The following is a 15406-nucleotide window of genomic DNA, read 5'->3' on the forward strand; positions in this document are numbered from 1 at the left end:
TAATGATTTGTCGTTCCATCAGATCCTTTTTTGGCAACTGTCCTCCAGTGAATGTTAACACACCACTGACTTGACATTTAACTGAAATGGTTCTGAAAAGTGTGTGTGTGTGTGTGTGTCGGGTGCTGATTGTATCAGAGCTGACTTCGCATGAGCTCAGTGTAAAAACACCTCCGCACAAGGTAAACACTCTGTTACCATAGAATCCGTAACTATGGAGGGAGAATGGGCTTCTAACACACACACACACACACACACACACACACACACACACACACACACACACACACACACACACACACACACACACACACACACACACACACACACACACACACGTTCTAACAAACCTACAAGGTGCATGGACGGACTTCTAATCTTTCTTTGCCTCCTTCTTTGTCAGCAGCGCTGCTGTAACTAATACAGACGGTATTAGTTCACGTGACTTAACAAGCCACGACTAAGTTATCCCTCACATTTCAATCCGAACAGAATATTTCTGCTGCTTCATTCTCATGTAAAGATTTGTTCCGTGTGTAGATCCAGTAGACGTTCACGTGTGGGTGTGTGGAGAGCACTTTGCTGTGCCCTTGCATGTAAACAGCTGGAGTCCCTGCACACTCCACCTAATTCTGTTTTCACACAGCGGCCAGATGAATCCACGGGGGAGACACGCTCATACAGACAAGAAGCGTCCGCATCTCTAATCTGCTCGGATCAGCTCACATGCGCCAATACATCCGACTGTAAATACAATCCAGTGTGCACATTTACTATTTAATAAACTTGACAGCCGCCCCTCCAGTGGAAATCACACCGATGGTTAGAGATGCATGACAGTAGATGCACAAACACACTCTCTCTCTCTCACGCAGATAAAAATAAATATAGGCGACATGGCAACAGACTCTAATAAAGCATGTTATATTGCGCAGGGACTTGCTGCAATCTTGTCCACGGACTTAGAGAAATGACAATATGAATCCTGCAGGGCTCTGAATAATAAACATGAACTCAAGTGATGTGACTATTGAGATATGCACAATAATACTCAGTCTGTCTTAACACACACCATCCTCGACACGCAAGCTGGTGTTGCATTGTGTGTTTGTTACACCTGAATAGAAGTGTAGTAGTATTCATCAGGGTGGTGGCTCATAAAAAAAAAAACCGAAAGTGATTTTGTAATATTGATTACCTCTGCCAAGGAGAAGTTGTGTCTGTTAAACACTCAACGAACCCTATGGAAATTAGTGGAGCCAAGAAAGAACCTAACTATCAGCATGGATCCAGAAACAGAATCAAATAAATAGATTTACAGCTACGTCCAAAGGAACGTGAGGGATTTGGTGCGGATCCTGAAACACCACACAGGGTGTTGTTTTGTTGGCTGTGAGACTTGATTGAATTTGAGGGGACCGTTGAGCATCGGCGGACGCATGTGCTCGACTGAGTGCCATTCTAGTTTATCTTTGTTTCAGGCTTCAGGCAACACTGAGCCGATGTATTTCAAGGAGCGCGCAAAGTTTTCTGGGGACGAGCGACTCGACAGCTGTTAAATATTAAAAAAAACTTTGAGATCAACACGTGTCCCCGAGAAATGATTCCAATCACGTGCTGACACGCTCCTCTGTAGTTCTTCTCTGAGAGCTGCTCCATGAACTACACTTGAATTAACACATCGGCATCTTAGTGACGCTGCAGCAACGATTCCTGTGACTCTCCGAGACGAACAATCCGACACTCACACCCTCGTTTTGCGATCTGCCTGAAGGTGAAAAAGTTAACGGATCTTAACTTCTCCCATGTTTCCACTCTTCACACAGTCTCTGCCGTTTCTGTTTGGGTGTTGAAACAGAGTGAATCACTACAAATACCTTCGAGGTGGATGTTTAGAAATGATCTTATCCTGATCTGGATGATTTATTTTGATGAGAGAAGCTCTTGGACATCAGGAATGCAGAGCGGTGCAGCGTAGGAGGTTACGACGGTAACAGTGGTGCATCTGCTTTGGGTTGAATGAGGCACGTGGGGCCACATATACGGACTATCTTTAGACGAGCCTGACCAACGTAGTCATTTCTAATGCACTAAACCTTTTATTATCTCACTACATACTGAGAGCCACAAGGCAGAATGACTGGATTTCTAAATGTCAGCAAACCCAATGTGACGTTGCACCAAATGAAAATGAAGAGGTATTTAAAGAAATACAAATCTGTGGTATTCTACAACTTCAGAAAGCTAAAGACCAACAACTGGCCAGAAGTTTGAAGAGAGCTGGTTTCATAAAAGAAGGTTTCTGAGATCTTCTGTCCACAGGCCTCCTATTCTGACCTTACAGGCTAAGTAGGTAATTGACAGTCCAGGGACAAAAGGACAGTCGGGCTGCTGTGGAGTCTGTTTGGCAAGATGACCAGTAGACAACCAAGCGGATTGTCTCTGCAGTCTGACCCAGGCTAACAACATCCCAGATTACTGCAGCTAATCAAGGCTGAGGCCGAGCCGCGAAGGTGACAGTGACAGAAAGGAGCGGTGACGACATGTGGCTATTTGTATTCTTGTTTTACTTCACTCAGGGGAAAAGGAAAACTCACAGAAAATGTCCGGCGAGCTCACCCACCACCTCAACCACATAGGGTCAAAGCTACTTCCCATTGTTGCACACAGCTGACACACTGCCTGTCATTGCAGGCTTCATTACACATCCTAAAACTCCTCTCTGAGTTGTGACACGGCCACATTCCCGACCCGTGACACATCCCATTCAAGGCAACTGTCCGTGCGCTGCCGGGTGACAGCTACAAGGACCTTGTGAAGCGGTGTGACGAGCGGCAGCGAGGCCAAACGCCACGTTGGCGAGCATGGCCGTTCGCAGGGCTCCTCTCCGGTGTTGGCAGGTTGACCCCTCCATGCCACACATCTGCAATTACAACTAACCGTGCCCCCCGAGTGGACTTGCAGCGGGCACCACTGCGCCCGCCAATGAAGCGGAACAAAGAGACAGAGAATGCATGAGTTGCCATCCACTCGGCGGGGCTGAGCCGCTCGCCTCGGCCTCTTCCTGCTTGGCTACCCAGGCCTGACCCAAATATGACGTCCCCGAATGAGACACGGCTTTAGCAGCACCCGGGGAAGTGACAGCTCTTTCTCCAAAAACACTCCCTCCATTTATTTCTTCTCCTACTTCTTTTTTTTCCTCCCCTTTCTTTGAATAAGCCGATATCTGCTCAGCCTTTCTTGCTCCCGTGATCTTTCGGTTTTCTTCTCTACTTGTGCTTTCGCTCCGTCTGCCTCGGCACTATTTCTCGACTGCTCTCTGTCAGATAGCTGGGAGCTTAAGCTGATGGTGGCTTTATAATATTACCTTGAAATGTTTCAAACTTATCTTAATGCCATAGCTCTTATCTGCCCTTACTCAGTCTGCTAATTTGCCAGTCCCCGGTGAAGCACGCGTTCCAAATGAGATGCATCTCTTCCCTCCCGGAATCGTGGAGCTGTCAGTTCAGTCGATTGATCTGCCTCTTCCCCTTTATACTGTACAAACACACATTTCAACAAAGAGACCCGGCGGCTGAGTGAATGGCTTTCCTCTTTTCAAAGGGTGTCAGGCAGTGAAGTCTTGAATTCAACAGTTTGCATTGTCTTAGAAGAACTCCAAACAAAAGTGCATCAGTGAAAGACACGACTCTAATTATAAAAGCATTTCTTTGAAGCACGAGTACTTTCAGGGGCTTTCTCAAAGTAACCCAACACCTCATAACTACTGTTCTGACAAAATTAATACTCAAAGATATTTTTGTAGGTTATTTAAGTGCAGACGCAGCAGCAGCAGCAGCAGGGGGTCTGTGAGTCTGGATGACAACTGGCCCTGGGGATTCTCCTTTTGAAGGAAAAATGCATTTCCTCGCACACAGAGAACAGAACAGTAGCAGTGTTGACAAAATCCGGATTTAGTGAACAATGTTCTGGACAACCTTGAAGTAATTGAATCAATGAGATTCCAAATTGATGCAGTGGCCTTAGGTGCTTAACGTGCATTTTACACATTAGAAATGATGTTTTGGGAACACGATCATCTGACCGTGAACTGTAACGTCCTTGTTTCATAATCTCTGTCCCCTGTCTGATAAATTTAATTCCCTAAAATTACTTCTTATCAGTGTTTGAATCCATTTATAAAATGGAAATGGAAAATATTTAGGCTCCTTCAGTGTCGATGTGTTATTTGGGGTTTCTTAGTTTGTCCATGTGAAAAGGTAAACCAGTGGTTTAATTAATAATAAAGACACTTGTTTTGGTCAAAGGTTAAAGTTTTATAGTTTGGAGCTGAGCCGAAGAAAATATTAAACACCTTGAGTTTTACGTCTTTACGTTCTCATTAGCTCTTATGAAGTTAAGCTCCTTCATCCTATCGATTTCTTTAAGCTCGGAAACCAACTCCTCTCACATGACCTGTCCTGAACACGCTCTCTTTACATCCTGTTGTCATCTCATTAACCTTCAGCTGGTGTGGATGCTGCTTGTCACAATTCTAAATGGCATAATAATGGACTTTAGGTTGAAGCGGTTTCATTTACAACTGTCCCCCTCGTCCGCCTGCCTGAGTCTTCACAAAGACTAATCCCAGATTTGGGAATCCATTTCAACAGTAACAACACGTAGCTGAAGGCTATTTTGATTATCTATTCACGGGACAGGAGCTGCAGGCGAGGAATTAAAGTGCAGTACAATATGACTTTTTGTGTTCTTATTATGCAGCTTAATCTTCTCTTACAAAGCCGGGGCAGCAGCAGCTTAAATGTAAAATGAGTCAGTGAGTGACGAGCGTGTTCCCGGTTTGTATCTTTGACCTCATGGGCAGAAATTGGAAGCGTGTTTGTCTCGTCTTCCGCAAGTGAGAACACGAGTCACAGATTTCAATGAGGAGATGATAACTGGAAGATTTATTTTCCTCTGTGAGTAAAACACCGAAGTGACAACACAAAGTACACAAATGAACTAGTGTTTTACCATCATTCATTCCTGTATATACGACCTATGATGTCACCATGTAGACATACATCTCATAATAAAGTGCAGGAATGTTCAGAAAGATTAAAAAAAAATACTTTATCAGTGTGCGTTTTCACTCGATTGCCACTTTACCACCTGATGAAAACCTAAACCCTGCTGCACTGACACACTGCCCCTGGCAATCAGCTGGCATTTCGCCGCGGGCCACTGAGGCTGAGCCCGTGTCCCGAAGCGTCCCAGATCCCAGGGCCGTCACTGTCAGAGCAGTGACACGACTGAAGTGGACAGCAGCACAGAAACACTGCGGAGGAGCCGTGTACATCACTCTCTGCTGTACAGATGCTACCGTACGACTGGGCCAGGGAACATCGTAGAGATGCTAAATTACGGTTTGACAGCTGCTTCCTGTTACGTGAATCAATGTCAGTTAATAGAACAAATCATGAAACCGACCGATCGTTACAATTCCTCTTTGTTTGCATGGTTATATAATTCGATTGTACGATTGTCGGAGTCCAGTCGTGCTTCGATGAATCATGTTTGATGTTTATTACAGACAGGAGTTGAGGAGACTCTGACGTGTTTGTGCTGTAAACCTCGGGGCAGATTTCTAATCCCACTGACAAACATGGTGATCCTGTTGTTTTATGTGTGTAAGGAACGAGAAACATTAGCAACGTGTCCTCCTACACAAACAAAAATGGAACAAACGTTTCTCAGGATTTGATAATTAATAGGCGGCTGAATTTTACTTATAATTCGGGCCATATTTCAGTCTGCCTGAACACAGAAATATGAAATATGCATCGGCAACGTTTTAATATTACCAAGCACAGCTGCTACTTCATTTATTAAGCATAGCAGGTGGTGCCCGGACCAGGGTGGGTTGGATTGACGACAACAATGAGAAGCACTAATTAGAAATCAGACAACACAGAGACTAAAAACACAGACAACACAAAGTGCTGCTTCCTCTTTCAACAAGACGCATCAGAGCTCCAGACAATCTCAGGGTCACTCAGCCAAAATGTTGATTCTGGTTCAGCAGTCACCACAGAGCCGTCACAGCGATGTCGTCCACGTCAACAGACCGTGTTGGAAGAAGCTCCGGCAGAGCAGCTTGAAGCGTAAAGCTTGAAGCGAATTTTACTGAACAATTCAGAATCCTCACCAACCACCGGAATTACACAAATAAGAAATAATCAGATGTATTTCTGTTATAATCTGCATTTAACTAACAGCTTTTCTAGGTTAAATGTCACAAGAGTCGAGTGTCTGTGGTCAAACTTGTCTTGAGGGACGGCAGGACAGGGAGGACTTAGATTAAAAATGAGTATTGGACAAACTTCTTCTCTTCTAGTCTTTAGAAAAGTTAATGCAGGAGCTGTAGCTTGTGTGACAACTAGTGAATTGTTTTTAAACCTAAAAATCAATATAGTTCATCTTGTAAAAGAGCCGAGGTGAGCTGCAGTGAGTCCTTTGTTACGGACGATAAAGCCCCGGAGCATGTTTTGCTTTTTCAGAAACACTGAAGAAAGAAAAGCTGAATGAGAGCAGATATTAAGTTACTAGTGGAACACAGGCTAGTGAGGATGTTGGCTCTGGATTGTTAGCTCGCTGTTACCACCATCATTCATCTATTCAGTCATCCATCTATTCTGCTGCTGCTTGTCCAGAGTCAGTCACAGTGCGATAACTTTTCAGAGTTGTTTAAATAAAAAGCTGACACAGTTTCAGTGTCACTTTTGTCCCGTGTGTTTTGGCGCCGGGTGGCCTTTGTTGGTCTGAATGTACCACTGAGCTGCCACTGCCATCTGCGACGCCCCGTCTCGCAAACTGCTCGAAGTACTGGGGTCTATATGCGCAGCTGAAGTCAGCGTGACCCTTCAACCCTCACACACCCCGAGCATCTGAGCTCCCACCGCACCAGCAGGAATCTCCCACAGACACAGAGTGGTTGGATACTAAAATTATGGGATTGAGACTGAGCTGATATTCACTGCTGGTCTTAATGGGACCTCGACCCTCCGTTTCTTGAAGTCATTGGTGTATCCACATGTCTTTGAGACATGATTCAGATCTGAGACATCACGACTGCAGATTTAAAGCCCAGCATCTACTGGTAATCTCTGCAGACGAGCCCACTGCTGAAGAAATCCCTAATTAGGTGAATGTTTGCAACTGGCTGGAAAAATGCTGAATAATGAAAATAATGACTTAATGTTTCCTCCTGTTACAACGCAGGGTCAGCGGCGGCAGACGGACGCTTCAGCACGGCAGGGGCTCGTAGTCGAGGTGCCCGAGCGTTGACCTTCCGGTCAGAGAACATTAACTTTCATGATTTTAAAGCAGCTTGAAAGCGTCGGCAGGATCAACTATTCATCCTCAAGAGCCCGCGGGAATATTTAGGTATATATAATGGTGCATATATGCAAATCAGTTTTTAACTCCAGATTTGCTGTTGTGTATCGATCACCAGTCTCCTCATGAAACCACATTTAAATTCATTAGATCTGGATTTTCAGTTGGATCTGCACCAAACTGTCATAGATATCTGTCTATCTGAGGTAGTTACAGATTTACACCTGGACGTCACACAGAACAACCCCCCCGTCTGACCTAAAAATACATATAATAACGTTAAATATCTAAAATGCTTTGTTTTGTGTAGATTTATTAACCTCATCCCTCAAAAAACTAAATTCGAAAGCACAAGAACAAAGAAAAGTTTATTCTTGAGTTTAGCTGAGCTTCATCAGAATTTAACCTTAAGAGGATCTGTGCTGTCACTGTTTCCTCCTCAGAGGATGAAAGTGACAAAATACAAAATGTCTGCTGCTTTATAATTCCATTAAATCTCGGATGCACTTCACAAAGCTCTTGGATCTCTGCCTTGTCCTTGGTAAGAAATCTTTTGAAACGTTCTTCTCGAGTTTCTTTCATGTCTACGTGTCCTTTATGACGCTGCGTTAGAAAAATAAAGCATCTTTTGACGGGTGTTAAATAACAAACGTGAGGTGAGATCATATAACCTCCCCTCCACGAATTGTGCGATGATATTTTGCCTCAGATCACAGTGGTGCAGTGAAACATAACATGCATAAACCAGCGAGATGCACCGAAATCGCGCCGGCCGATGGGTTTCCCTGGCAACTGTTGCTGTCCTTGAATTAATGCCAGATTTTTCACCAGTCCTCCGGTGTCTGAATTCCACCTAGGCGAAGGCTTCTTGAGAGGAGGGAGCACAGACGCTAATGAGGAAGCAGATTCCAACAGGGATCAGATGCACGACAGCGGCTGGCGTCGTCTCCCCAGCCACGCTCACCCGCAGGCGTGAGACGATGCAGCTGAAACTGCAGAGGAAGCTTAATGCACCTCTATTCTCAAGTGATGGCTGACTTACACCGAGATTAATTATACAGCATGAAAAAAACAAGCAGGCCCAGAGGCCTTAAATCACGTCAATACGTTCAGTTCGCGGTTTGTGTTGATTAGCTTGAACAGAGTGGTGCAGGTTTTCCTTGAAAGGTCACAGGCTTCTGATGTGCGTCCTCCCACAGGCACGTTTTCCTCTGAAGCGTCCTTGAGCAAAACACGGCAACCCTTCTTAACTCCGCCCCTGAGAGTCGAGCTGGACACAAGCATCCGAGAACAACCTCCAGATCCACGCTCCCTGCTTCAGACATAGGATACATCATCTGGAAACCATGAATGCAAATAACAAATCAATGTCTAACCTGATCCAGTATCAAGCCACCATGACGCCACGTTGTTCAGCGCCATCTTCATCAACCAGAAGTAACCGTATTTGGAGGCGTGGTGGGTGGAGTCAGAGCTCGAGGTCACTGCACCCATTGGACAGTTCCAGCTGCCAATCACACGGTATCCACGCCCCAATGCATAGTGTACGGTGCTTTACGTTGTATTTGACTCTCACAACATAAACTTCAGGCTCAATTCAATTCGACAAAATATACGACCAATGGCGTCGCCCTCTGCTGATCATTTGAGAGAATACAGGTTATGGGCACTTCCTCTTTGGCTTCACTTTCCAGAATCTGAGTCTACGTCCATGTTTTATATACAATTAATGGATATTTGTCAAAATAAAGGAAAACTCAGGGGAACATGAATGTCTACACAAAGTTTACTTCAGCCCGGAGGTATGTTGTGGATTATAGTCGTGACTTGCATCGCCAAAAAAAACTGGCTCCTTCAGCCACAACAACAACTCCCTCCTCATTTCAAACTTTCCTCTCTGCCAAGTGCAGGATGAATAAATTAATATCCTGTCAAATTAAGGCCTCAACAACAAATTAAGTCTCAGACTCCATCAGCGACGCAGGTTGTGAGGAAACAGAAAAATACTTTCTTTTCCTTCAATATCATTAAACTTTTCAACTCGCAGCTGTTTCCCAGCAGCTTCCTCTGTCGCACATCAGGTGCCTAATGTCGCTCAACAGCGCCGCTGCCTCCATTAACATCCTGTCGTATGACTGGATGAGGAAAATGTGAACATTTACGTAACAGTCACCTGTGTCTGAGCGAGGCCATTATTTTAACAGCTTCATAAAAAACAGCAGTGCTTCATATTCAGTATCTGAGGAAGGGGTGGCGATCTTGGAATCAGGCGTGTGTGTGTTGGCATGTAACATTAGTGTGTTGGTGAGAGATAAGTGTGAGAGAGGGAGATGGAGGGGGGGTGGGGTGGGTGTCAACTGCTCCTGCGGGCTTCCACGCTGCAGTGAAAAGCCGTTAGAAAATGTTGGAGAGAATATGTCACTGTTCATTTGCTCTGTGTGGGTGTCAGTGATAGACATTTGTTACTCTCATTGCTGATAACACCTCCCACGAGCGCCCAGACACTTCCACACAGAGAATGAACTTGTCGGTCGACGGCGTCGGACACGCGTGAGATCATGGACGTTTCGCGATGTGAAACTGACACAGTGAGCGCAGAGGAAGACGTGACGGGGTGTCGCTGATCAGTCTCTGATCATACAGAGACATAACGGGCGTCCAGCAGAGTCGTTCGGGGTTAGAAGCGATTTAACCAGCAGGTAGCGGCTGGAGTCTGGATATGATGTTGTGTGTTCAGAGATGCTGGAAGAAGCTGATAACACATTAACTGATGACAACTCCAAAGCCGTCTTCAATACCGGCTGAATCTCTGGTGGCTTTTTCAACTTTGACGATCCAGCGGAAGGAGGAGGAAGCACCGTTCAAATTGTATTTGCAGAGGCCACATTCACAATCACTGCTTCATGGGGCTTAACATGGTCTGACATCCTCCGCACTTAACCCCCCCGACGGGAGCGAGGAGAAACTACAAACACTTTTAACGGGGGAGGGGGGATACAGAGAGTCACAAGTGAGGGATTCCAGAATTGACAGATGTTGAGTGTAACTGAGCACATCCACAAAATGATCATTATTAATATGTACAACATGGGAAAAGATGGTGTCTAACAAAAATGGAGAGGTTGTAGAAGGTTTTATGGTTCTAGTTTCTCATTTTAAATAATCAATTTAAAAAAAGATCGAGTTGAATCTCTGCGATCTCTGCACAGGAAAGACAAACTGACCTTTTCAATATACCTCGAAAGTCCATCTGCCACGTTTTGTGTTTTTGGGTGAACTGTCTCTTTAAAGAGCGTCCACACGATATTAGTAGATTTGTTTTGCAGTTTTTTTTCTGTGATTCATTCTTGAAATGTCTGCTGGACGGAGGTTAACTCTGTGGCTTACCACAGGCTGAACATCCGCCCAATCTCTGCAGAGCTCCACTCTGACATCTGCACCACCTCCAGTCACAGAACCACTGGAGTGGAACCGATTCTCTTCCTCACTTGTCTTGTAGATTTTAATGGACTTATGTTTCCCAACAAACGACATGGTGCACAGGGAATTCCTGCAACTGGCTGTTGTAGGAACGACATGCTGGGCAACTCCCAGTGGTTTTCTGCAAACGTCCAAACCAGAGCTGACAGATCACTGGATGCTAAATATCCTCACATGCGCTGCTGCTGTTGAGAAGCAGATGAACCGTGTTTATTCTGAACCTAAACACGATTCCAACGATTCCCTCCGGGTCTTTTCCAATGAAAAAAATATGCACAGCCGTTCAGAGCTGTGGAGAAGATGCTGAATTGTTGCGTACGACCCAACAGTTTCCACATGATTTCCATTCTGGGTGTTGCATCATTTGGAGGATGCAGCCATGAATGAACTAACAACTTCACTGAGCAGTGGTCTGTGTGTACCACAGGATTAGACCATGAGCCCCTAAGTGCTGGTGACAAACTGGAAACTAAAAGGCCAACAACATATGGCACAGGGGCTTATGGGATTACGCAATTAACAAGGTGACTCAGGGAGCTGTTAATCTGCAAAATGTTCAGAGGGGAGTATATGGACACTGGGACTGTGACGTATAGAAGGGAGACGCATGTTTTGAGCATCCACGACCTGATTAAACGCTCACACCTCTTGTGTGTTTGGTTTAAGCAGTCAGGTCTAATTGTATTAAATGTGGAACCGTGCGTCCTGACGCGCTCTGTGCGTCTCCAACAAACCTTTCACTCTCTCATTCAGACCAAAAAAACCAACAACAACAGCTGTGTGTGTGTGCGCGCGCGTGCGTGTGTCATCGAGAACACGGTGCAGTCAGCAAGAGCTTCATTAAGAGTAATTAACCTGACACAAAGTGCGCCCCGGGCAGAAACAACACACTCGTGTCAGCTCTGCGCACAAATCAAACCGCGCGCTGCGTGGAGCGACGTGACGCACGGATGGGCCACAAATCCAAGAGAGGACACTGTTCGAGAATCATTCATGAAAAAGCAAATTAGACTCGTGTGTGTGCAGAGTCTTCTGGGATCTTATATAATCCGAGTGGAATCGTCCGGATTCAAACGGAACACAGTGGATGTGGATGATGTGGATGATGCGTTATCGTCACACAACCGGACCCACTCTCCTCACAGTGTCTCTTACAACACAATCACAAGTGTCTGTTCCCAGTTGCATCCCCTCCATGATATACAGCCCATCACCCCCCCACACACCCTTCAGGGACTCCGTGTATCCGGATGGAGGATTCTTACCTTGCGGGAAAGCGTTGGGTTGCACCGCGTACAGGAACGTGTGCACCATGTGGAACAGGATCCCTATCGGCCCCGGTTCGTAATGGGCCAGAGTCTCGTAGAGTCCCGCAGGCACATAACCGAAATCCAACTTTCCCGGGGGTGGGAGTCTCCTCGGCTCCGTCTCCAGCTGGAGTTCACCGGACACCAGGAGCAGCAGCCCCGGCAGCAGGAGGATCCCGGTCCTCCACATCGTGTCCAAACGACAAAAAAAAAAAACCCAACCCGAGTGCTGTGTCTTCAAACCGGGTTAGATGCAGCTGAACGTGCGCTGGAAGCTTCTCGCCTGGTTTCTTATCAAGAGGAGGGGAAGAGAGGAGGGGAAGAGAAGAGGGGAAGAGAAGAGGGGAAGGGGCGAGAGTAAAAAAGTGTCCCGTTGGATGAAGGACCGCAGCTTCTCAAGTGGCGCTGCCCGCGGAGAGGCTCGGTCTGCGCATCGTTCCCCCCGCTGCTCTGAGGCTCCACCGATGGACGCGAACCGGGCGATGTTCTCTCCTCCGGTCTCCGGTCTCTAGTCCCACCGAGATGAGCGCGCCTGTCTCTGCCGCTCCGGCATCCGTGCGTCACGGGAGAGGGCGGGGGTGCGCGCCGCCGCCAGTGGGGCGTCTGCACAGGGAGGACCGGTCCAGAGGGAAGCGCTCCTCCTGCTGGGAGAGGAGGACAGGGACCGGAGGACAGGGACCAGAGGACAGGGACCGGAGGACAAGACCAGCTACTATTTCTGTGTTTCTGTGGATGAACGCAAACATTTATCACCTGAAACATGTTGAGACTGAGAGAAATAAGTACATGTACTCATCTGCTGTACTTCATTAGGCTTCAATTTAAAGGAACCTAATAATAAAACAAGTATTCAAATGGTCCAGAGTCCCAACTGCTTTAAAAATGATCTACAAGTATTCGTCTTATTTTACTGGTGTGTAGAAAAGTGTGATAGAAAATCTACGCAAACATCCAAATACAAACCCAGTACTTGTCTATGGATTAAACTTGACAGTGGTGGACGAGGTACCCAAACATTTAACTTAAGTAAACGTACAAATAAATAAAAATACACAAAATGCACTACTGTGAAAGTATCACATTAGAATACTTGAGTTACAAATACTTGCTTTTAAATATACATTGAGTACTACAAGTAAACTTATACTTGCTGCTAATGTGTATACTGCATATTATGTTTAATACAATAGCATATTTGCAGAGGAGTAAAAGTACCTGGAAAATAAATCTACTTGAGTACAAATACAAAATAAAAGTACTTTATTACACCCCACCTCTGATGTAGTTAAACTTTATTCAACAATTCAATACTGTTTGATAGTTTAACCTAAAATATTCTGTGGTGAGTCAAACATTTCAGAACCATTTCCCCTAAAACAAACTTCCCACCTCTGCTTTCTAACAGGTGCTCTCTGTCTCCCTGACCTTTGACCTCTCCTCCACCCAGAGGGCAGACACGGGATACCTGAGGTGCAGCCCAGAGGTGCAGCCTGATTGGTGGAGCCACCATCAGGTGGAGTTTTTCTTCTGTCTCTCGGAACAATAACACTCTTGTCCTCTCCGCTGGTGCAGATGAGGCCCCGGGCTCTTGGAGACAAGGGGCCCTCCTGTTTGGGGAAAACTTTGATTAGTGGTTTCGAGCACCTTTCCTCTCTGAACACACTCATTAGACCTGCACAGGGGCAGATGGGACCTTCAGCTGAGAAGATGCATTTCATGCACTGGAGGAGGAAATAATGTCACTGTTGAGGATTTACTCGGTTGGTTGAGCCAAAAGAAAATTGATTTCAGAGATTAAGTTGAGCTTCAAGGAAATCTGATTAAAAATACAAATGCAAAATCGAAGTGTAGCCACGAGGTTCCAGGATAAAATCACACAAACAAGTTATTCAATAAAAAGACTCTAAAACATGTAGAAGTTTAGACTCGTATGAGGAGAACCATCGTATGATATTAAACCTGTGACGTATGAAGTCTCTCCAAGTACTACTACTACTGTCGTCCTGTCTAGAGAGGACTTCCCGGTCACTGTGACACATCTGAGGCTCGTCTCAGTCCTCCGCACTTTAAGGAGATTAACTCTCTAAGAATGTCTGCAGGAGATTTACTCTACCTGACCTCAGCTCCTCATCAGACACCGGAGCTGCAGCTCTGCTTCAGGACAGGTGGAGACATCCGGGGGCTGAGCATGTCGGCTTACAGGCACCGAGGAGCTGTAATCCTGCATTTCACATGTTTCTAACTGCAGAAAATACAGATTCAGGTAATTTAAAAAAACACAAACTCAAGGTGCACTTACTAGCTTTGTCCAGAGCTATTGGCCGAACGACACAAAACATGAGATACAGCTGCTAACGAACTGTTTCAACCACCATTAAAAGGTATATCGATATATAACGTGCACATTTTATATGTTTATCACATGTGGAACACTACACTACAACCTAATATGTAAAAAAAAAAACATATTTCACATGTTGAATTGATGCAGATACTATAAATGTTCATTTCATCAGTTTTACTGTTTAACAAGTGCTCGGTTGTTTTGTCCTCCCACACCATCAGCAGTGAGTAATGCTAAAAAACATTTCGGTATAATGAAACATTTAAACGGCAGAATACAAAGTTCAATCTTCCAAATGACCATGAGGTTGAATAAGCAGATTAAACATTCAACACCAAACATTATAATATTCACTGCAGCACGGTTTGTATCAGACTGAATTCGATTTTGCAAAGTGAAGCTATTAAACTGGGACTGAGTGTTTCACATCTGCATTTTGTAGCTGCAGGAAATGTCAGTTGTTTTTGTGCAGTGGAAAAAGAACTGACTGTCTGACCAGACGTCCAAAGAGAAGACAGTGATTTTTAAAACGTCTGAAAACGGGCATTTATTTCTGCACCTGAACAAAACATTCTGCAGTTTTTCACTTCTGCAGTTTTGTAAGTTGAACACGTCTTTCGCAGGTTTCCTTCTACTTTTCCAGACTTGTGAATAAAAACATCCAGACAAGTCACGAGCTGCTCACCCCAGAAACTCTGTGAGAGGAAGTAAAATTCACTTACAGACGCTGAGGCAGATGGAAACTTGAGGCGCAGCATCACAAATCCTCGTGACTTGAAATCTGGACGGACTCCAAATAAACCTGTGTCCAAATAAATAAAGAGGCTCCAACAGCACAGAAACACAAGAAATGTTCACATAGATGATAAAAAATAGAATATTTCATAATAATTCTTCT

The 15406-nt window shown here is 45.2% G+C and overlaps 1 protein-coding gene across 28 annotated transcripts in view; it reads right to left on the bottom strand.

Annotated features, from left to right (window-relative positions):
* Positions 1-15406, bottom strand: part of prom1a (prominin 1a) — a 62587-nt gene that overhangs the window by 46976 nt on the left and 205 nt on the right. For 24 of the 28 annotated variants that reach the window (XR_011243977.1, XR_011243973.1, XR_011243972.1 and 21 more), the window contains exons 1-4: positions 15231-15369; positions 14278-14406; positions 13630-13771; positions 12123-12890 (exon numbers count right to left, since the gene is read on the bottom strand). Coding sequence is in view for 18 of the 28 variants with exons in the window: in XM_069531026.1 (XP_069387127.1) it covers positions 12123-12354 (232 nt within the window). In the remaining 10 variants the exon portion in view is untranslated. Of the gene's footprint in view, positions 1-12122; positions 12891-13553; positions 13772-14277; positions 14407-15230; positions 15370-15406 lie in introns of those variants that run through there. The other 4 variants (XM_069531018.1, XM_069531009.1, XM_069531010.1 and 1 more) reach the window with 3 other exon arrangements.

Source organism: Paralichthys olivaceus, chromosome 9 (assembly GCF_024713975.1).
Source record: "Paralichthys olivaceus isolate ysfri-2021 chromosome 9, ASM2471397v2, whole genome shotgun sequence".
In the NCBI taxonomy this organism is placed as follows: Eukaryota; Metazoa; Chordata; class Actinopteri; order Pleuronectiformes; family Paralichthyidae; genus Paralichthys; species Paralichthys olivaceus.